General features: G+C 40.9%; 1 protein-coding gene across 2 annotated transcripts in view; it reads left to right on the top strand.

Moving 5' to 3' along the window:
* The window catches only part of atp2a1 (ATPase sarcoplasmic/endoplasmic reticulum Ca2+ transporting 1), a 55,393-nt gene extending 33,203 nt beyond the window's left edge, over nt 1-22,190 (top strand). The window contains exons 10-25 of one of the 2 annotated variants that reach the window (XM_034189805.1): nt 1,103-1,269; nt 1,433-1,521; nt 1,621-1,723; nt 1,846-1,977; nt 6,620-6,745; nt 7,048-7,266; nt 7,460-7,571; nt 7,681-7,904; nt 9,711-9,931; nt 13,174-13,376; nt 14,034-14,119; nt 14,304-14,437; nt 15,511-15,628; nt 16,953-17,070; nt 19,437-19,481; nt 21,921-22,190. In XM_034189805.1, the coding sequence (XP_034045696.1) occupies nt 1,103-1,269; nt 1,433-1,521; nt 1,621-1,723; nt 1,846-1,977; nt 6,620-6,745; nt 7,048-7,266; nt 7,460-7,571; nt 7,681-7,904; nt 9,711-9,931; nt 13,174-13,376; nt 14,034-14,119; nt 14,304-14,437; nt 15,511-15,628; nt 16,953-17,070; nt 19,437-19,441 (2,057 nt within the window). In that variant the 3' untranslated portion in view covers nt 19,442-19,481; nt 21,921-22,190. The remainder of the gene's footprint in view (nt 1-1,102; nt 1,270-1,432; nt 1,522-1,620; nt 1,724-1,845; nt 1,978-6,619; nt 6,746-7,047; nt 7,267-7,459; nt 7,572-7,680; nt 7,905-9,710; nt 9,932-13,173; nt 13,377-14,033; nt 14,120-14,303; nt 14,438-15,510; nt 15,629-16,952; nt 17,071-19,436; nt 19,482-21,920) is intronic. The other variant, XM_034189804.1, reaches the window with a different exon arrangement.
* The last annotated feature ends 1,405 nt before the right edge of the window (nt 22,191-23,595 follow it).

Raw genomic sequence — 23,595 nt, 5'->3', positions numbered from 1 at the left:
GTTACAGAGAAATACAAACAGTATGGCACTCTATGGTAAATCTGCATGGAGTAAACAGTTCTCAAAAACTGAGTGACTGTGCAAAAAGGAGAAGAGTGAGGAAAGCCACCAAGACAACCCAGAAGTTATAGGCTTACATGGCTGTGATTGGAGAAATTATGCACAGTGCAAGCTTTGCATTTTGTATCACCAGTTATCCATCTTCATGATGAAGTGGTATAGAGGAGGATTTTCTTAAAAAGAAGACCTGAAAGTTCAGCTACAATTTGCCAGAAGGTACATCTGAGATGCAAGCCTAGATTTGATCTGCTTTGGTGAAAGAAAATCCTTTTCCGCTCTACCTCTCTATGAAGCTACGAGTGGTGATGCAAAATGCAAAATTTGCACTGTGCACAATTTCTCCAATCACAGTTACAGAAGTTATCTGGGTGTCTTGGTGGCTTTCTTCACTCTTCTCTTTCTTGCACAGTCACTCAGCTTTTGAGAACTGGCTACTGTGGCACCTTTTTGGAACAAAGGTGACTGTAATATGATGGCATTCTCTCGGGTAGTGGAAATATGCATTTCCATTATAGACAGTAAGCATCTCATTGGTTGGTAGCAAGGTAGCACTGGGACAGCCCTTCATAACGAAGTGAAATCCTTTGACTTTGTCGGTCTTAGTGAAGTATTTATCAGGTGTGGCGAGACTGTAATTCACGGGAATTAGCGGGAAGGTCATCAGTTCTTTCAAGTCAAGCTGAACTTTCACAAAGAGATGGAAAGCAACATTGCCTTGTTGTTTGAACACCATTACCTTGTTTTTGCTTGTGGTAACTTTTGCAGTTTCAGTCTTGTTACTTTTCTTTCTTGTCTTGTTACTAAGTTTTCAACCGCAGACATTTCACAGGTTCAAAAACGTTGGCACCAGGTTTTTGTCACATTTCAAGAAACTGGTCTTGTGCATCTTGTGCTTGAACTTCAGCACTTAAGAATCCTTGGTAATGTCTTCAGATGGCATGTATGACAATATACGTATGCTCCCTCAAAGACTTGCTGAAATAGCTTCTGTCTTTTCTCCATCTTCTTTTCTCCATCATCTCTCTCTTTCTACCCATCACAGGCCTACCAGCTGTCATCACTACCTGCCTTGCCCTCGGAACACGTCGTATGGCGAAGAAAAACGCCATTGTCAGAAGCCTCCCCTCTGTAGAGACTCTGGGCTGCACCTCAGTCATCTGCTCCGACAAGACCGGCACCCTCACCACCAACCAGATGTGTGTAACTAAGGTGGGTGTGCAGACAAATGCACACACAAGCTGAAGAGAAAATGTATGTTGCTAGCACATTCTAAAGAAAGCTGCAATTAAATAAAAAGGGAACTGACACGCATAATTATTACAGGGTTAGATTTTAACAGTTCCTTAAAATTTTTTGTCACTTGTTCCTACAGATGTTCATTATCGAAAAAGTTGACGGCGACAGTGTTTCTCTTGGACAGTTTGACATCTCAGGCTCCAAATACACCCCTGAGGGAGAAGTGTAAGTGTCAGAGCGGCTGATCTTAAAAGACCAATCAAAAAAATACTTAAACCCATGCTTGGGCCACAATTGTATTTTTTGTCAATTTTTTGATCCCAGTACCAGGAACGGAATGCCTGTGAAGTGCAGCCAATATGACGGACTGGTTGAGCTGGCTACCATCTGTGCACTGTGCAATGACTCATCTCTGGACTACAATGAGGTAGGCGGAACAGTCACGATGTGTTGTGTTTTTGTTTACATATAAAGTTTTAAATTCTTTTAGAAGCCAAAACTTCAGTTCTGTTTGAATATCTGGAGCTCATCCTTTTCCTTTCATACTAGGCCAAAGGCATTTATGAGAAAGTGGGTGAGGCCACTGAAACAGCCCTGTGCTGCTTGGTGGAGAAGATGAATGTGTTCAACGCTGACGTTCGCGGCCTGTCAAAGGTGGAACGGGCAAACGCTTGCTGTACTGTAAGTCTATATGACAAGAAGTTTATCCTTCAATGAAAAATTTTCCGGGCCTGTTACTAAAATACATCAAGGCACTATTTCATTGGTGTGAAAAGCCAATGCCAAAATTAAGGCCGGACCAGAAACCAATACCGAGATGCAGTGGTGGGCACAGCTAACCAAGAAGTTAGTTTCGATAACCATTAATCCCATAACTGAAAAGTTATCTTTTATGATGCTAAACCGATAAACTGCTAAAAAAAAAAAAAAAAAAAAAAAAAGCTTTATTACAGATAACCGATAACTTTTAGTATTGATTTGGATGTAGCCACATCAGATTACACTGCCGGCTTCTGATAAACCAGTTTCACTTTAAGCACCGCAGAGGCTGCTGGGAAAATTCAAGGATCATAAACACAAAAAGAACGCATGAAAAATGAATGAATAAAAAAATAAAACTTCAAAAACTGTCATCATCTTTCAAAAGCAGCAAAACACAGTATTAAAAGTCACAGTTTATGCCGTCATTTACCATTAAACTTTGCTCACTTTACTAGCAAAAAAAAAAAAAAGCAATGTTAGCAGACTGAAGGTTATCGGAAATAAATTTATCGGAAGATAATTGGTAAGCTGGTGGTTTTAAAAGTTATCTGATAAGCTAATATGCTAGCAAAAACATTAGCTTTGATAATTATTGGTTATCTGATTAGCTGAACTGTGCCCACCACTGCCAAGATGTAACATAATGTCCCACAGAAGCACACAAGCACAGAATATGGTATACTCCACATACCTTTCCCTCCACTTTTGACTGACCATCCACTAGTCATAGTAGAGAAGCTTCAATCTTCGACTGGACTGGGCTGCTTGACGCGAGGACGTTTCGCTTCAAATCACAGAAGCTTCCTCAGCTAAAATTCTTGCTCTGGTAGTCTTATTTCTGTCTGACCCTTGTCGAGAAGAACAAACAGAAGCCACAAAAACTGGAGTTTTAAACCTAACCAGACACCTCCTACCGAGAGTCAGACTACTATTGGCTAGTGACTAAACAATTGCTTTAATTAGCACCTATTGTGCTCTAGTTAGCACCTTCCAATGACAGGGTAGCCGTATGCCAGGCAGGCATACTACAGACTGTACCCTGGGGATGCCACTCCATGCATCTATGGGCTGCCCAAATTCCACAAACAGGATGTGCCACTCAGGACTATTGTATGTAGTACAGATTCCATCACTTACAATTTGGCTAAGCATCTCAAGTGGATTTTGGCTCCTCTAATGGGTAACTCAGACCACCATGTGGAGAACACACAAGATTTTGTGAACAAGATCAAGGACCTGCAGCTGGATGCAGATGAAACAATGGTGTCATTTGATGTGACATCGTTGTTCACCTGCATCCCCACCGCTGAGGCCGTCTCAGCTGTGAGGCAGAGACTGCTGGAGGATGTGTCTCTACTTGAAAGGACCAAACTCACACCAGACCACATCTGCCAACTCTTGGAGATCTGTCTTAACACCACATATTTCCTGTTTAGGGGGAATTACTACAGGCAGATCCATGGTTGTGCAATGGGGTCTCCGGTATCCCCCATTGTGGCCAATGTGTACATGGAGCGAGTGGAGAAGACAGCCTTGACGTCTTTCACGGGCATCTCTCCCAGTCACTGGTTCAGATACGTCGATGACACATGGGTTAAAATCAAGCAACAGGAGGTTGAGGACTTTACAGAACACATCAACTCTGTGGACTCCAATATCAAGTTCACATGTGAGGATGCCAGAAACAACCATTTAGCCTTCTTGGACTGTGATGTTACAATTGGAGAGAACAGGCAGCTCCAGACAGGGATTTACAGAAAACCCACTCACACTGACCAATATCTGCTCTTTGGCTCAAACCACCCACTTGAACACAAGCTCGGGGTGATCAGGACTCTTCAACACAGAGCCCTACAGGTGCCCACAACTGCAGAGGGAAGGGCTAAAGAACAACAACTTGTCCGGAAAGCCCTCACGGTATGTGGGTACCCATGATGGTCCCTGGACAAAGTGCAGACGGAAGCAGAAGAGTGTCTCTCCCTTACTTTGCAGGAGTAGGGGGAAAACTACAGAGAATCTTCAGACAGCACAAAATCCCAGTTTACTTTAAACCTGTTAACACCTTGAGACAGAAATTAGTTCACCCTAAAGACAGGATCCCTAGTTACAAACAGAGCAATGTAGTGTATTCTATCAGATGTCAGGAAAACTGTAACGAACACTACATAGGTGAGACTAAGCAACCTTTACACAAAAGGCTATACCAGCACCACAGAGAGGGTGCCAGTGGACCTCAGTCTGTAGTTCATCTCCACCTTAAAGACACTAACCACATGTTTGAGGACAAGGAAGTTTAAATCTTAGCCAGAGAGAAGAAATGGTTTGAGAGAGGTATGAAGGAGGCATTCTATGTGAAACAGTTGAAACCCAGCCTTAACCGGGGAGGGGGTCTGAGGCACGCTTTGTCCCATTTACAATGGGTTACTCAGATCAAAGCAGTTTCAGTCTTTTGTTCATGGTAATGAGTCATTCACGCCATCAGGAGAGACATCAGTCCCATCGTTAGGAGGGACGGCTACCCTGTCATTGGAGGGTGCTAACTAGAGCACAATAGGTGCTAATTAAAGCAACTGTTTAGTCACTAGCCAATAGCAGTCTGCCTCTTGGTAGGAGGCGTCTGGTTAGGTTTAAAACTCCAGCTTTTGTGGCTTCTGTTTGTTCTTCTTGACAAGGGTCAGACAGAAGTCAGACTACCAGAGCAAGATTTTTAGCTGAAGAAGCTTCTGTGATTTGAAGCGAAATGTCCTCGCGTCAAGCAACCCAGTCCAGTCGAAGATTCAAGCTTCTCTACTATGGAAACCACCTGGACAACTGAGAGCCTTCACAGAAACATCCACTAGTCATATTAGTCATGAATTAGTCAGACAAGAAAACAGGTCCTGCAATGGGTTTCTGTGGGGTTTTCTTCTGAACACTCTGGTTTCCTGTTATCACTGTCAAACATTATACTAGGGGAGCTACAACCACTACCTTTGCCCCCCCAGGACTAAACCAAACCAGCTTTTTTTTTTTTTCCAATTTCAATAATAAGGGTCTATTGGTGGCCATTTTGAACGCCATTTTAAATCTTAAACCCATGAATGAATTTAGTTTAGGCACAAATGAGTTTGCTGTGACCTGCAATGGTCTTCCCATTGAATCTCTGTGATATTTGTTTATATGTTGTTTAAAGGTGTTTTTGTGAAAAACACAATTTTGCCAGCCATCTTGAAGCCAGCTTTTATTTTTGGGAACATCCTGATTGTGTTTTGGGGTAATCTAAGGAACCTAAAAAAGTTGGTTTGGTTTAGTCCTGGGAGGGGGGGGGGGGGTGCAAAGGTAGTGGTCATAGCTCCCCTAGTATTAGGTCTATGCTTCTTTCAATCCCATTTATTAAGGCAGTGTCTCTGAACCTGGAGTTGATCCCTTGGCACTGTGGTTGGATTGTGTCTAACTAGAACTAGTGGCCACCAGTTTGCTGTGCACACTAACTGGACAATAAACAGTGCACATGCACGTTTCTGTCGTATCAGTGACACTTCAGGGTAAGTGATTGCAGAGCCTCATCACGGAGCCTTATAGCGTGGAGATAGTGTCCATAAGCCTTCTACTGTAACCAGCCTGTAGCCTCGTAGCTCCTGGTAGCACACTGCAAAACAATTATTTGCAGTATAAGACTGAATTGCTGTAAGCAGAAACTTGAGACTTCAACATGTACTACACCATACTGGGGTTAGGTGTTATCCGGGTCCAGGTCCTGTCCAGAGCAGTAAAGGCTAAAGGTGTAATATAGCAACAGCTGCATCCTGTTTTCCAGTGCTCTCTGTAGAAAACAACAGTCCTATACTTAAAGCATGGGGGGAAAGATCCCTAACATGCCATGGGAGGAAGGGAGGCGAGCACTGAGATCTAAATACCCTCTGGCTATTCTGTGAAGCATGATGAGTATTGAGGGGAAAGTTTGAATCCTGTACACTTGAGGGATGGTACCAAACTGGGAGGCGGCTACAGACGGCGTTGAGAATTATTATTATTATTATTATTATACAAGTTGTGTAAGATTAGGGTGGATCCAAATGTACAGTATGTACAATGGCAAATAAAGGCTCTTTTCTAGTCATGTTTTCCTATCCTGCAGAGCAGCTAGCTCAGTGGGATTGGAATATGTAGATCTGGTTTAGATTCTTAGTCACACTACTTGTGACAAGAGACTTCAGCTGTAAATGGGTACCAGTCTTGGCTGGGAAATCAAGCTTTTATGGACAAGTTTCCCAACCAGGGGAGTCATGCAGGGATAAGTACCAGGACAAACAGATGTTGAGGCCTATATAAGTCTTATTTCTTTTCTTCTTCTTAATGGTTCATGGCAGGTGTGAATCACTGATTATACAAACAAAAATAACAAAAATTTCTGTGACACACACAGATAAGTTGTGTTTCCTAAAACAGTGATGCACCTTTATTTTATGATATCATGTTCAGTGCCTCAACTGGGATTCAAGGCACTGATTCTGGAGTGATCATTATCTGTTTTATAATCCTTTTGTACTATTTCACCTTCTTTATCTTCACTCACTCACAGGTGATCAAGCACCTGATGAAGAAGGAGTTCACCCTGGAGTTCTCCAGAGACAGGAAGTCCATGTCTGTCTACTGCTCTCCTGCCAAGTCTGCAAAAGCTCCTGTGGGAACCAAGATGTTTGTCAAAGTGAGCTTGGTGCACAACATACCAGAGGTGGGACGAAGTCACCATCAAGTCATGAATCTGCAAGTCCCAAGTAAAGTCTCAAGTCAGTTTGCAAACAATTGATGGTCATTATGACTTGAGAGTGACTTGATGGTGAGTTCCTCCCGCCTCTGCAACATACTGATCATATATCAGTGTTTCTGAAGCAATGAACAAGTACCACAGAATTTTTCCAGAAGAATATTATTTTCAGAGGTACTGTATTATGTGTCGAGGTTCTTGCAACCACAAGCAAACCATGATTGTGTAATCTGCATCACCAGGGCGCTCCAGAAGGCGTGCTTGACCGTTGTACATATGTTCGTGTCGGCACCAACCGAGTACCCCTGACGGGCTCAGTCAAAGACCAAATCATGTCAGTCATTAAGGAGTGGGGCACCGGACGAGACACCCTCCGTTGTTTGGCACTGGCCACCCGCGACACACCGCCAAGGAAGGAAGACATGATCCTGGAGGACTCTACAAAGTTTGTAGACTATGAGGTGAGTGAGGCCAAATGAGGCAACAAGACAGAAAGGAAAGACACCATAAGTGGTTCATGTCAGACATATGGGATATCCCTATTGGCATTGTCAACTTTGTTTAAGGTTTGAAGTATAATTGTGACTAATCTTGCAGATGTTTAATCCCCTACTTGCAAATAGCTAAAAAGGACCTTAAATGTTTTGTCCCCAGACTGACTTAACTTTTGTGGGCTGTGTTGGTATGCTCGACCCTCCTCGTAAGGAAGTTATGGGTTCTATCCAGTTGTGCAAAGCAGCTGGTATCCGTGTAATAATGATCACAGGTCCGTATATACTTTATCATTTTTGATGCACACTCAGTATGTTCTAAAGAAATTAAAACCTTCAAGTTCCAGTATGTGAGGTTGCAAATGTGTATTTCTGCCCTCCCAGGTGACAACAAAGGCACAGCAGTGGCCATTTGCCGTCGTATTGGTATCTTCACCGAAGATGAGGACGTCACTGGCAAAGCCTTCACTGGTCGTGAGTTTGATGACCTGTCTCAACTTGAGCAGGAGGATGCCGTCCGCCATGCTTGCTGCTTTGCTAGAGTGGAACCATCTCATAAATCTAAGATTGTTGAGTTCCTCCAAGGGTTTGATGAGATTACGGCCATGGTGAGTGTGAATACACACACACACACACACACACACACACACACACACATATATATATATATATATATATATATATATATATATATACACACAACAAAAATATAAACTCAACACTTTCGGTTTTGCTCCCATTTTGTATGAGATGAACTCAAAGATCTAAAACTTTTTCCACATACACAATATCACCATTTCCCTTAAATATTGTTCACAAACCAGTCTAAATCTGTGATAGTGAGCACTTCTCCTTTGCTGAGATAATCCATCCCACCTCACAGGTGTGCCATATCAAGATGCTGATTAGACACCATGATTAGTGCACAGGTGTGCCTTAGACTGCCCACAATAAAAGGCCACTCTGAAAGGTGCAGTTTTATCACACAGCACAATGCCACAGATGTCGCAAGATTTGAGGGAGCGTGCAATTGGCATGGTGACAGCAGGAATGTCAACCAGAGCTGTTGCTCATGTATTGAATGTTCATTTCTCTACCATAAGCCGTCTCCAAAGGCGTTTCAGAGAATTTGGCAGTACATCCAACCAGCCTCACAACCACAGACCACGTGTAACCACTCCAGCCCAGAACCTCCACATCCAGCATGTTCACCTCCAAGATCGTCTGAGACCAGCCACTCGGACAGCTGCTGAAACAATCGGTTTGCATAACCAAAGAATTTCTGCACAAACTGTCAGAAACCGTCTCAGGGAAGCTCATCTGAATGCTCGTCGTCCTCATCGGGGTCTCGACCTGACTCCAGTTCGTCGTCGTAACCAACTTGAGTGGGCAAATGCTCACATTCGCTGGCGTTTGGCACGTTGGAGAGGTGTTCTCTTCACGGATGAATCCCAGTTCACACTGTTCAGGGCAGATGGCAGACAGCGTGTGTGGCGTCGTGTGGGTGAGCGGTTTTCTGATGTCAATGTTGTGGATCGAGTGGTCCATGGTGGTGGTGGGGTTATGGTATGGGCAGGCGTCTGTTATGGACGAAGAACACAGGTGCATTTTATTGATGGCATTTTGAATGCACAGAGATACCGTGACGAGATCCTGAGGCCCATTGTTGTGCCATCCAAGAACATCACCTCATGTTGCAGCAGGATAATGCACGGCCCCATGTTGCAACGATCTGTACACAATTCTTGGAAGCTGAAAATGTCCCAGTTCTTGCATGGCCGGCATACTCACCGGACATGTCACCCATTGAGCATGTTTGGGATGCTCTGGACCGGCGTATACGACAGCGTGTACCAGTTCCTGCCAATATCCAGCAACTTCGCACAGCCATTGAAGAGGAGTGGACCAACATTCCACAGGCCACAATTGACAACCTGATCAACTCTATGCGAAGGAGATGTGTTGCACTGCATGAGGCAAATGGTGGTCACACCAGATACTGACTGGTATCCCCCCCAGTAAAATAAAACTGCACCTTTCAGAGTGGCCTTTTATTGTGGGCAGTCTAAGGCACACCTGTGCACTAATCATGGTGTCTAATCAGCATCTTGGTATGGCACACCTGTGAGGTGGGATGGATTATCTCAGCAAAGGAGAAGTGCTCACTATCACAGATTTAGACTGGTTTGTGAACAATATTTGAGGGAAATGGTGATATTGTGTATGTGGAAAAAGTTTTAGATCTTTGAGTTCATATCATACAAAATGGGAGCAAAACCAAAAGTGTTGCATTTATATTTTTGTTGAGTATACACACACACACACACACACATACATTGTTCACTGTGCTTAAAAAAAATTAGAATAGATAGCTAAGATTTGTCATCTCTACTTGCCTTCTACCTTCCACCAAGACCGGTGATGGAGTGAACGATGCCCCTGCCTTGAAGAAGGCAGAGATTGGCATCGCCATGGGCTCTGGCACTGCCGTTGCCAAGTCTGCCTCTGAGATGGTCCTGGCTGACGACAACTTCTCTTCCATTGTGTCTGCTGTTGAGGAGGGTAGAGCCATATACAACAACATGAAGCAGTTTATCCGCTACCTCATCTCCTCCAATGTCGGTGAGGTCGTCTGGTAAGATGGAGATGTGTTTTTGGCAACGTACTGTAAGAATAACATTGCAGTGGTATACAATGTTAATAATATGCAATGTCAATATACAAAAGCCACGGGCTGAAATCCAAACAGGAGACCCTTCTATGTGGAGTTTGTATGCTACACCCATTTTTGCTTTGGTTTTTGTCTAGCTACTTCAAAGTGGTTGTCTTATCTTTGTGATGGAACAGTGACCTATAGTGAAATGTCAAGTCAAATCTCCAGCAAATATAACAAGATTCAGCTGAACTGCTGAACAGGATTTGAAGCCACTGCCATAGAATTTTAAAATTTTGAACATGCAGTATTTACGGTGTCCTAATTAACACACATACTAACATCACCATGTATGCATGTGTCCACAGAATAGGCATATGCATATTTTGAATATGAAACCTACTGTCAAGCATTTTTGGTTCATAGATGTTAATGCAAAGTATGAAGGGTGATTGAGAAGTTTTGAGCCTGACACAGAAACAGTAGGGCATGGTTCTCCATCTTTTGCCTCCTGAGAAACCAACATTTCTCAACATTGCACATGGTGAGTCAAAACTTCACACATTCTTGAGAAATGTTGGTTTCTTAGAATGCAAAAGATGGCGAATCACTTTGTACTTTTTCTGGGTAAGGCCCAAAACTTGTCAGTCGCTCCTCGCAGTACCCCAATTACCATATACGTATGCTATCCTATTTGTATCTCTATAATATACAGACATTATCAGTAGTCATAAAGCATTTTCCAGTTATTGATGTTGGAGAAAAAGGGTGCCTATGGCACGAGTGTCAAGTGTCTACCACAGATTAGTTATGACTAATTGTTTTTGCAATATAAATGCCTACTAACTCATTAATTTGCAAATATATGCTGAAACAACCATACAATATAATCACCTCATCCACTCTCCAGGGGATATCTATGGTATAAATATCAAGTGAACCTTGTGCTCTGGAAACAAGCGTACTAACCACTTGGTAGTATCAAGCGACTGACATAATAATAATTTTATTTATAAAGTGCTTTCAATCAAAGTGCTGTACAGGCAGTAAAAGCAAAACACAGACAGTAAAATACAAACCAACAATTAGTTAAAATGAATAAAAAAAAAAAACTCAAGAGCGATAACAAAGAGTAAATAAGTGGGTCTTTAGCTTTGCTTTAAAAACATCCAGAGCCTGCCAGTCGAATGTCCACAGGAAGATCGTTCCACAGCTTCAGTGCCCGAAAAGACAAAGCTCGTTCACCAACAGTCTTTTTCTTGACCTTCGGAACAACCAAAAGGCCATTTCCCTGAGAATGGAGGTTGCGGGAAGGTGTATAAGTGTTCACAAGATCCTTTAGGTAAAAAGGTGCAAGACCATTTCCAATTTTATAAGTTAATAAAAGCACCTTAAAATCAGCACGAAACTACTTTTGAAAGATTTATTTATTGAAAATACGTTTGCTTCCTTTGAACAGTTGGCTAGTAAATATAATTTACCCTTTCAGTTTCTATTCCAGGATTCCCTAATAAACCCTCCAATAATGTAATCGATGATATTATGTGTTTCAATCCTGTCAAGAAAAAAGCTATTTCTAGAATGCTTGCCTTAATTACATGTTTGGGCTCCTCTTCCATGACTGCTATTAAGCAGTCCTGGGAACAGGACCGCCAAATTAGTTATACCGGAACAGACTGGGAACATATCTTGGAGAAGGTCAATTCGTCCTCCATGTGTGCAAGACATTCGCTTATACAGTTTAAAATTGTGCATAGAGTACATTTCAGTAAATCAAAATTGGCAAAGATGTACCCCCAAATTGACCCAACCTGTGAAAGATGCAAATCATCTGAGGCCACTTTAATTCACATGTTTTGGCAATGTTCAAAAATCCAGACATTTTAGGAGGGTGTCTGTGAGACATTTTCTTGCATATTTGGGGTGAGGATAAGACTTGATCCAACTTTATTTTTATTTGGGGTTGTTACTGATGGTTTGATGCTACCGGCTGGAGCTCAAGAACTTATGGCCTTTTCGACATTGTTAGCACGACGTTTGATACTTTTGAAATGGAAGGACTCTGCCCCACCCACAGTGTCACACTGGATTAAAGATGTACTGTTTCACCTTAAACTGGAGAAGATAAGATTTGTCCTGAGGGGCTCCGAAAAGAAATTTTTCAAAGTGTGGAAACCTTTTTTAACTTTCTTTGACCAGCCATCTACACAGCTTCAGGCGTAACAATTTTATTTTCATTTTATTTAAATTATTTGGCTGACTGAGCTATAACTGGTCCTCTGTATTGCTGCAAAACTGTTAACCTACTTGTTTGACAGTGAAACGGGGTGTTTTTGTCGGGGTGGGTTTTTCTTTATTTTGTGTATTTATTTTTGTATTGTATTTTTGAAAATTTAAATCAATAAATATATTAAACATAAAAAATCAGCACGAAACTGACAAGGAAGCCAATGGAGAGAGGCCAGCACCGGGGTAATATGCTCGTATTTCCCTGCTCCTGTCAGAATATGAGCAGCAGCATTTTGAACCATCTGCAAGGCATGCATTATTCACAAGTTACCATGTTTACAATATTACAACAACAATGCACCATGCTCATAGAGCACAAACCTGTGCCAACTCTAGTTTCCAATTCCACAATTTTTTACCTGGAAAAAAAACTTTTCAAAGTCAAAGTTAGAAGTGGCTTTTCGTAAAATAGAATACAAAAAATATAGCTTAATGGGGCTTTTCAATGTTAAAATCAAATATCGGCTAAATCCGCAATACAGATAGGGTGCGGTTCAAACTTAGTCTATTTATTGAGAGTGTCAGTTTGTACCTCACTGTCACAAATGTCAGTGATTGGGGCACTTTTGATTGAGATATAATGCCAGATGTACACCAACTGGACTTTCCAATATGAAATTCAAATGTCCACAAAATCCACAGTCTGGATCAAACTTTGTCAGGCAATAAAGGATACAATCCTACATAACGCTGTCAAATATGAAAGAAATTTAATCTTTTTTTGACAGAGTTGTGAATTTTTGAATATTTGTTCAATGTTAAAACATATTAATGGACTGGAATAATGCAGAATGTGGCCAAATGCTGGATTTGCCTTTAGACATGAACACAGCGTAATCATCAATATGCTAATTCAGTCACGTTGTTACAGACACACAAATAAAAGGACAGACTTGTGTGGAATTAAAAATGTTCTGTTTCCTTTGCATTGTCAGCATCTTCCTGACCGCCGCCTTGGGTCTACCTGAAGCTCTGATCCCAGTCCAGCTCCTGTGGGTCAACCTCGTGACTGATGGGCTCCCTGCTACTGCACTGGGCTTCAATCCCCCTGACCTAGACATCATGGACAAAGCTCCCCGCTCCCCCAAAGAGGCGCTCATCTCCGGATGGCTCTTCTTCAGATACATGGCAATTGGAGGTGCACGACATCAAGCTCTAGTAGCATCTCCTGTCAATCGGTTTTCAACATTTTAAAAAACCTGCTTAGTCCAGTAAAGCGCTATGGGGGGCTATCCCAGCAGACACCGGACATCCTGGACAGGCTGCCAGTCTATTGTAGGGGAGACACATAGTCCATGGCCCAGATCAGTTGGCAAACCCGATAGCATTTTGCTCTCTATTCTATAGCGTCTTGACAAATGTATGAACCATCCCAGGGTGGTAGCTGTAGCCAGGTGGGGGTCTATGAAGGGTTACACAGGGCTCAAAATTTAGTTTTTAAGAGATTCCCTGCGATCTCATGAGGTATTCCCTTAACATTTCCTTACTCATGAAACAGTTGGGGCTATATTTTAATAGAGTATCATCTGCAAAACCAGGTGTAGACTCAAACCCAATTCTGCACTCTTTCTTTCACTGTAACATAATTTTAATCAAGATCCAATTTTCAGCACTTGCATAAACATGCATGATATTAGCATGTTACTCTCAGCAGTACTGCTCCGTCATACATACAACCATCGTTGTAGAAATGGCCAGAGATTTCATATAAATAATAGAAAACACAAGATGCATTTGTTTTGGACGGGCTGCAAAAGTGCACGCAACAAACATCTTTGCAAAATGTTTCCTGTAGGTTACGTTGGCGCCGCAACAGTCGCAGCAGCAGCCTGGTGGTTCTTGTACTGTGAAGACGGCCCAATGGTCACTTTCTACCAGCTGGTTAGTTTTTTCATTTTGCCATCTTTTCCTGCACAATATTTCCCACCGAGGCCTCACGCTGTGGATCACTGCAACTACATACATTTTAATAAGGACAGCTCGGCTTCAGAAGGGCTCTGCCACAATGAAGTGAGTAAGATTTTGGGTGTCAGGTGGATTTGATGTTCTCTTTCTTCCCTCCCAGTCACATTTCATGCAGTGCACAGAGCACAACGAGGAGTTTGCCGGGGTCCACTGCGAGGTGTTTGAATCTTCTCCTCCAATGACGATGGCTCTGTCCGTGCTGGTCACCATTGAGATGTGCAATGCCCTGAACAGGTCTGACCACAGCGTGTAAATATCCTGGCCAGGGGTGCATTCAAGTGACCTTGGGCCCCTGGGCTACACTTTTCTGTGAACTGTTAAAAAGCTGTCATAATCACAGAGAGTAGGTGAAAAGCATTTGCATGGCTGCAAACTGCATTTTGGCAAAGGACAGGCCACTCCTCTTCTTACTGTATTTTCTGGAAAATGCCACTTTTTTCTTTTTCTTTGAATGGTCCTGCAGCTTATACTGCTGTGCCATGTATACTAAAAAAAAAAAAAAAAAAAATCACATTCACTAATAACAACTTTATACAGGGCTTAAATCCCAAATTAAAGAGCTGATTGACTTACATGTTTATTGTCATGTTTCCAACACTGTGGGTCAGCAATTTGTTCTTCTGCATGAAATAACATCCAATATGTTGTCCACTGCATGTGTATTTGTTCATCTTGCTTATTTTCTGAATTTATAAGTCCTTTTGGCCCACACCACAAGCTGAGGGCTTCCTGCATAAATCCACTGTTCAGTTTTCCATCTCAATCTGACATTTTCTGTTGCCCACATTGCATCAAATAACATCCAATATGCTGTCTATCATGTTCATTTGTCCATCTTGCTTATTTTTTGGAATTTAAAAGTCCTTCTGTTAAGTAACAGCGCATGCTGTGGCATACACATGCTCCAGTGAGCTTCAGCTTGCCTCTGAGGAAACTCTGTGTTAAATTCATTAGATACAAGCTTCTCTACTCTGTGTTAAAAAGCACATCATACAGACTTATACGCCAGTGCAACTTAGATTATGGAAAGTACGGTATATCAATCAGTAAATTATATATAATCAAATGGTGTCACTCTTTGGAGGATTAGTAAAGTGTAACGACATCAATATTTTTAATCCATTTACTCAGTAGTGCTTCTTCTTCACACACTTTCACTTTACTCAAAATTCTCAGCCCAAATGTACATTCTTGCATAGGCAGCCTCACTTTTTCTTTTTGCACTACATTTTTGTATGCATTAATGTTCCCCTCTGCTTCCACATCCAACATCACCCTCCCTCTCCTCCTCCTCCTCCTCCTCCCAGCTTGTCTGAGAACCAGTCCTTGCTGCGCATGCCCCCCTGGAGCAACATCTGGCTGGTCAGTGCCATGACCCTCTCCATGTCCCTTCACTTCATGATCATCTACATCGACCCTCTACCCGTGAGTTTACACTACAGCCCTCTTTACCCAATCTGAACATCCATCACCCACTACTCCTTCTCCCGACAACACAGTGCCGCACTCACGTTCTCATTGCTTACATAATAACAGGTAACCTGCTCAAAATACTAAGAGGGGTTTCAGATGGGACAGCACATCTTCTGATAAGCTGTTCAGGATATATATATGAGATTTTTGCCTCCACTACATGGGGGGCTCTAGATTGAAGGGGCTGTAGGCCCCTCAAGAATTTCTGTAGCACTACCACTGCTGTAAAAGTTTCTCACATTCTCTGACTGATGTGGTACAATAGTGTCCCCCATTTTCATAGCAGATATGTTGTATTGTTTAGGCAATGCACCGGGATCAAGTGAGCAAGTGCACGCCACTCACGCTGTCTGCTAGTATAATTCAAAATACAAAATGCAATGCTGAAGTACCCTTGGCCGTATGAGCATGTAATCAATGAAAGAGTGTGTAGAAAGAATGTGACTTTTTGACCACTTAAAATGGGTCCAGGTTAGCCATCTTTGAACTTGTCCAAGGTCTTTGTCCCAAGAATGTTCCCTATGAATTTTCAGACCTTGGCTGTACTAGGACTGGAGTTATGCTGAGCACAGACAGACGTACGGAGGAACGCAAAGACTTCGCAATACCAGATGGCCATATTTTGGCCTTGAGTAAAAATGGATTGGTGCCTAGACAAATAACTCTCCAGGAACCACAATGTGATAAAACTGAGAAACTGGAGGACAACTGTAAACATCCAGAAAAGAAAGCAGTGTTGATTCTGTCATTTGTTGTTAGCTGTGTCATTTTTAGAATGGTTTGACTTAAGTTTTTTCAAAATTTTCAAATTTGCATGTCAAGGGTAAATATGATTTGAATGGGGTTTTTTTTCCCCCATTTAGTTAGTTCTGTCAGTTGTGTATTTTGTAACATACTGTATGCAGTCAAAACAACTTTTTTTTTATTTTTACACATTTACTCCAAATTGTGTTACTCTACCACTGAATAATCAAACCCAAAATAAGAAATACTATCTGGAAGTCACCACTGCTCCATGACCATGTAAACCTTGAAACAATGGATTACAATGGTGAGGTAGCTCATCTTGTCCTCAAAAAACACCCAAAGCACAACTTGAATAAGGCTTTCTATGAAAGTCATTATCTTGCATCAATGGTTTTAACAACATTTTGCTAAATTAGCTGAAGGTTCCAGGAGCTATAAACTAAACAGTTCATTTGTTACTTAGTGCACTTAAAAACATTTTATTGTTGCAGTTTTGGCATATTTAATATTTTGCTGCTCTCATCCACAGGTGATCTTCAAGCTCACTCATTTGAATGTGGAGCAGTGGCTGATGGTGCTGAAGCTCTCAATCCCAGTCATTTTCCTCGACGAGGTTCTCAAGTTTGTGGCTCGCACATACCTGGGCGGTAAATTGAACATCTGACCGTTTAGTGTGCATAATAAATGTATTAAATGTACGGGAATGTCATTTGGTGGAAGGAAGCCTGAACGATGTCAATGCAGATGTAGATGGGTCTCATCACAAAAAAAACTGATCTGTAGACATCTACACACAGGCATAAATTTTGGCATAATTGATACCAGTCCTAATGATATTTTGGGCTTTGCATGTTGTACGTAAATGACAGTGTTTGTAAGCAAAGATACATTAAATAAAATTTCAACAAGATGGAAACATAAAATGCTTGGTAGAAATAAATAAAAGCCCCATTCTGGAGCTTTTATGTGGAGAAAATGTGTCGATGAAGGTTCAGGTTATGTCACCATCAGTAACTACAGAGCTGTACGATGTGTGACAGATGACACTATAGTTGGATGAATTCATTCCATATTTGTGGGAATTGATGACAACACTACACATCAAAGTCTACAGTCCTCATCGCACATCTCACCACTTTTAAAATAGTCAGTAATGCACATTCTCATATACAGTATTTAGCTTAATATACGAGTATGATGAAACATCAATGATGCTTAAAGTGACACTTTTAAAACTGCAGCAGAGTTCTTTCAATTACTGACCCGTTACTCGACTCTAAACCCTAACTTTACACATTTCCATGCAAACCAGCCTACTTTTAAAATATGTACATGGTATATCTGAAAATATCATCCAGCACTTCCACCGTTTCATTGATATTACAGGAATAATGATTGTTGTAATGTTGCAGAATAGAACGAACGCAGAGAACGGCCATGCTTGCAATTTTGTTTTGTTTTGTTTCACTGCAGAAATATCAGCATCACACGTAAATTATTTTATCTTCTTGTAACAGAACTCATTTTCTCATAATAATGGGTTAATTTAGTTATCTTGAGAAAATGTAAGGCTGATTTAAAGGCAACATACTTTTTGTCTGTTAGAGCTCAGTTGAAGTGGTTTGATGCATTGCGCGGGGTTAGGGTTTCTCTTTGATTGAACAGCTTCAGCCAAAATCAGTTGCTCCGACTGTCAAGATGCCATGTGTGCATGGCAACCAAGATCTCTGACAAACAGGCCTGAGTCATAAAAAAAATATTGTTTTGCTTTCTCATGATGGCAAAATAATTTATTTTCACAAGAAAATAAGTGATATTAATGCTGCATTGGATTGCACATCAGAAGTCATTGATTCGGAGTCGGTATTTCCAACATCCAATCTAAATCCATTCCACTGCATCTGCTTGGGAGAAGGACACCGAGCACCTTTCTGCCATGTTTTCATTCTACATCTTGTGAGGGTGAAGAGAGCAACTGTCACAAGTTTGCGACCTACCACTGACAGCAACGCCAACGTCTACAACGCACGTCAGGAGCCGTCAGATATCTTTATTGCATGGAACCATCATCAAACACAAAATAAAAATAAATATTCATGAAGAGATAATTCTGTTTACTGCTAACAGTGTGTGCCGCCACATCGCTGTGACCTCGGTCTTCACGGATCCTGCTCAACTCTAGAGCAGATCCAAGAAAATCTTTACCAAAATAGGATAAATCATGATGAGTTGAGCTTTACCTTGAGGTTAATAAAAAAAAAAAGCTCCTTATAAGAAAACAAGCTTTATCTTGAGATAAATTAACAAGTTATGTCAACATAAATTAAGACATAAGAAAAGCTTTGTTACTGAGATGAAAAAAAAAAAGCTTTATTATTGCAATGCAAGATATCACAAAAAACTTTTATCTCACGATATTGTGAGAAAAGATGGAGATAAATTAACCAACTATCACAAGAACAAAAGTTTTAATATCTTGAGATAACGGGATGAATTAAACCATTATCAGGAGAAAGCAAGCTGTAATATCTCACAAGACAACTAGATAAGACAACTAGTTAAATTAACTGAATATCAGGACAAAACGAGCTTTCTTATCAATAATGAAATAAGTTACCAGGAGAAAGGAAGCTCTATCAATTTAAGATGCCCAATTTAGTTAACCCATTATCAGGAGAAAACAAGTTTTCTTATCTTGAGGCAAGATAATTGAACCCATCGGCATGACAAAATCAGCTTTGTTGTAGCAAGATCATAAAAACCCATGTTCTGAGATAATGGACTTAAAAACAGCAAGCATGGTTGTTCTCATTTTCCACTGAATAGTTTAATTTCTAGTAAATGTCTTTTAATGTTCTTTTATAACTGTTAACCTCTCTTCCCTTTTTTTTTTTTATCCTTTCTGACATCATGACTCATCTTCCGTCCTATAATCATTTACCTTGATGACCTTATATGGATTTTCCTCATTGGATGCCCCCCAACCCCCACCACTCCCTTTCTGACAATCCAGCCTAAACCCGTTTCCCCCTCCTCCATATCCCTGTAACAAAACCAGGTATCCCCTTTACATTAACTTCAGGTTCTTGGCATTGAGCATGTTTTTAAACTTTCACGCTCTGTTATCTGTACCATTGATCTGTGGCAACCTGAGCAACCAATGCTCTTTTTGTTTGTTTTATAGTTTCTCATTAATGTAATTATATAAGTTGCTACACATGAGCCATATGGTCTCAATAGTCTTTTTAATTCAGCACGGATCCATTCTGCAGACTTTATGATGATTGGTCATCTTTGGAAGGTCAGCAATACCATTCAGCATGTCAATGAATGGCATTGAACTGACAAATGTACATTTAAATTGTCTCTAGCTTTAGTAATGCATTTATTGATAAATATGACAAAAGTACTTACAGTAACTACTTCTCAAATTAGCTTGTGTGTGCAATTGCCATTGTGACTCATTTTACAAAGCGCCAGTAATCCTCCATTACCTGCATCAAACCCTTAATGTAGAATACACTGGGAATGAGACTAAAACCCCTGTCACAATGGGCCAACACAGAGTTGCGTAATGTTGCATACAGAATACACCGAGCTTATCCAGCCCTACGTAGCAATACGCTGAGGGATGCAAAGGGGGCTGTGAAATGGAAGCAAAAAATTAAATGTTTATTTTTTTACAGACATTCAGCATAGAACACTGCGTCCAGTGCTCTACGCAAGTCTACGCAACACTCCGCTACTGTACACCAAGCCTCCACAATTGTCCGCTACCCTACGGCAGTCCGGCGAAAAATCCTTTTAGGTTTTTTTTTGTTTTTTTTTAAATCAGTACATACCTGTAGTGCTAGATTTTATTCATCCTGCTGGACTCTGCTAAACTTTACTAGCATGAAGCCCCCCGTGTAACAGGTACACACGCAGCACAATGCAACTCTACGCAGGCCCGATGTGAAAGAGGCTTATCAGACTAACATTACAGACACTACCAGTGAAACGTTTGAACACACTTTCCTCATTCATTTGACTGGTACTGTATGTAGACATACGTACAGTAGTGTTCAGAATAATAGTAATGCTATGTGACTAAAAAGATTAATCCAGGTTTTGAGTATATTTCATATTGTTAAATGGGAAACAAGGTACCAGTAGATACAGTAGATTCTCACAAATCCAACAAGACCAAGTATTCATGATATGCACACTCTTAAGGCTATGAAATTGGGCTATTAGTAAAAAAAAAAAAGTAGAAAAGGGGGTGTTCACAATAATAGTAGCATCTGCTGTTGACGCTACATTCTCAAAACTATTATGTTCAAACTGCTTTTTTAGCAATCCTGTGAATCACTAAACTAGTACTTAGTTGTATAACCACAGTTTTTCATGATTTCTTCACATCTGTGAGGCATTAATTTTGTTGGTTTGGAACCAAGATTTTGCTGGTTTACTAGTGTGCTTGGGGTCATTGTCTTGTTGAAACACCCATTTCAAGGGCATGTCCTCTTCAGCATAAGGCAACATGACCTCTTCAAGTATTTTGACATATCCAAACCGATCCATGATACCTGGTATGCAATATATAGGCCCAACACCATAGTAGGATAAAATGCCCATATCATGATGCTTGCACCACCATGCTTCACTGTCTTCACTGTGAACTGTGGCTTGAATTCAGAGTTTGGGGGTCGTCTCACAAACTGTCTGCGGCACTTGGACCCAAAAAGAACAATTTTACTCTCATCAGCTCACAAAATATTCCTCCATTTCTCTTTAGGTCAGTTGATGTGTTCTGTGGCAAATTGTAACCTCTTCTGCACGTCTTTTATTTAACAGAGGGACTTTTCGGGGGATTCTTGCAAATAAATTAGCTTCACACAGGCTGGTTATTCTTCTATCCATTTTGAAGGTTGTTTTCCATTTTCTTCCATGCGTCTCTGTTTTTTTTGTCCATTTTAAAGCATTGGAGATCATTGTAGATGAACAGCCTATAATTTTTTGCACCTGCGTATACATTTCCCCCTCTCCAATCAACTTTTTAATCAAACTATGCTGTTCTTCTGAACAATGTCTTGAACCACCCATTTTCCTCAGGCTTTCAAAGAGAAAAGAATTTTCAACAGGTCCTGGCTTCATCCTTAAATAGGGGACACCTGATTCACACCTGTTTGTTCCACAAAATTGACAAACTCACTGACTGAATGCCACACTACTATTATTGTGAACACCCCCTTTTCTTTTTCTTTTTTTTTTTTACTAATAGCCCAATTTCATAGCCTTAAGCGTGTGCATATCATGAATGCTTGATCTTGTTGCATTTGTGAGAATCTACTGAATCTACTGGTACCTTGTTTCCCATCTAACAATAAGAAATATATTCAAAACCTGGATTAATCTTTTTAGTCACATAGCACTATTATTTTGAACACTACTGTATAATCACTCTGAATGCATGATGCATTACCTCAACTGACAAGCTTATCTTTTGCCCATTTAGGAAAAGTCTAGAGGCAGCGTGCATCAGAGAGAATGGCGAGATGGCGTGCACAAAACACTGTGCGACATCCGCAAGAGAGCGAGTCAAGTGGAAACATCAAGTGGCATAAGTACACAGTACATAAGCCATCTGCAAATACACCAAGAAAAGCTGCATAGTATTTTTTCCTGTGTATGTTCTTTAAATAAGAGTTTAAAATATGCTGTTTTGATTTTGTTCTTAAAGATGTATGAAAGACATTATTAATGTATTAAAAAAAATTCAAACTTGGATGAGAGTGCTGTTTCCTGCCACTATTTCTTGCATACAATTAGCCGTTAGCTATTGTGCACCATCTCATACACAATATCTTATATGAAGCTGGAGTCTACATACAGATGTCACCAAACTACAAAATTTGCCTTTTGAGGCATCAAAGGTGCTTTAAGCAAATGCATTTAAAGTGTAGAAGTTAAAAACAAATCTTTTTGCACCATGCTTTTTTGGATTTCGAATCTGTGTGTGTGCGCGTGTGTGTGTGAGGGGTCTGATGATGACATCAGTGACTTAACAATAAAATCCCAAACTGTCACTGGGACTCTTCATCTCAGTTTTTTTTTTTTTTTTTTAAACTATCCCATCACTGTGCACACTGGACTGTATATGATTCTTTAGATCCAACATTTCTGTCAATCTTGTGTTGTGGTTTTTGTTTTGTCACATTAGTATGGCCAAAGCTGATGGTCATACCACTGAATTTGGTCTGCTTGAGGTTTCTTCATGTCTATGCAAGACACTGACTGTCGCCAATGTAACTGTTCATGAAGCGTCCTGAGATGACTTATGTGCCCAGTCACATGGCACATGACGATTCCTGAACGAAGGGAAAAAGTAAAAAAAGTCACAATTCGTTGAGAAAAAGTGGACGAAAGAGTTTTATCACCAAATAGCCTGCAAAGCAAGAGCACAAAAGGGATGAAAGAGGAACTTAACAAAACCAAAGCTCACGATCTCGACACTTTAAATGAAACGCGCCTGGAACCACAGCTGGACCAGCGTGTGTCTGCATCTCTGTGTTCCAGGACTCGGCGCTGGGACGGAGCTCAGAGCATCTGAGTCCTGGAGAAACTGCAAACAGAAGCTGTGGAGATCTATGCACACGTCAGTGGGAACACCTGCTCTGGTTCCTCGTCAAGAACAAAAGAGGGATCATCTCATCATCAGAATTTAAAAAAAAAAAAAACTCTGGTGTGCCATGGTTACTGCTGTATCACTGTATTATGTTCTAAGCCATATATATTGATTTATAACAGAAAACTGTCAAAAGGGGGAATAAATATAAGTGTAAAGATGATTGAATATATCAGAGCAGTAAACTGATCAGTGCATGTGAACGCGCACTGACTCACGTGCGGTTATTTCCACCAGCTGCAGCTGATCCACAATGTGAATTCTGCCTTCCAGAACAGCTCTTTATATAATCATTTGAATTATCTACCTGTTGCCACATGTACATAAGGGCTGGATTGTCATTCCTACACTCATATTGTTATATTTAATAAAAAATTATAAACACACGTAGGAGCTGCTGCTGTCGCTGATGCTGCCTTCAAGTACCTTTGGAAATTACACAACTTTTTTGTTGTTTCGAATTCAGCAGTTGCTTGTAGCAAAATAATTAATTGTATCCACACAA

This window comes from Thalassophryne amazonica, chromosome 16 (assembly GCF_902500255.1).
Source record: "Thalassophryne amazonica chromosome 16, fThaAma1.1, whole genome shotgun sequence".
Taxonomy (NCBI): domain Eukaryota; kingdom Metazoa; phylum Chordata; class Actinopteri; order Batrachoidiformes; family Batrachoididae; genus Thalassophryne; species Thalassophryne amazonica.
The sequence above is the reverse complement of the archived record's forward strand: the minus strand, read 5'-3'. Positions and strand labels throughout refer to the sequence as shown.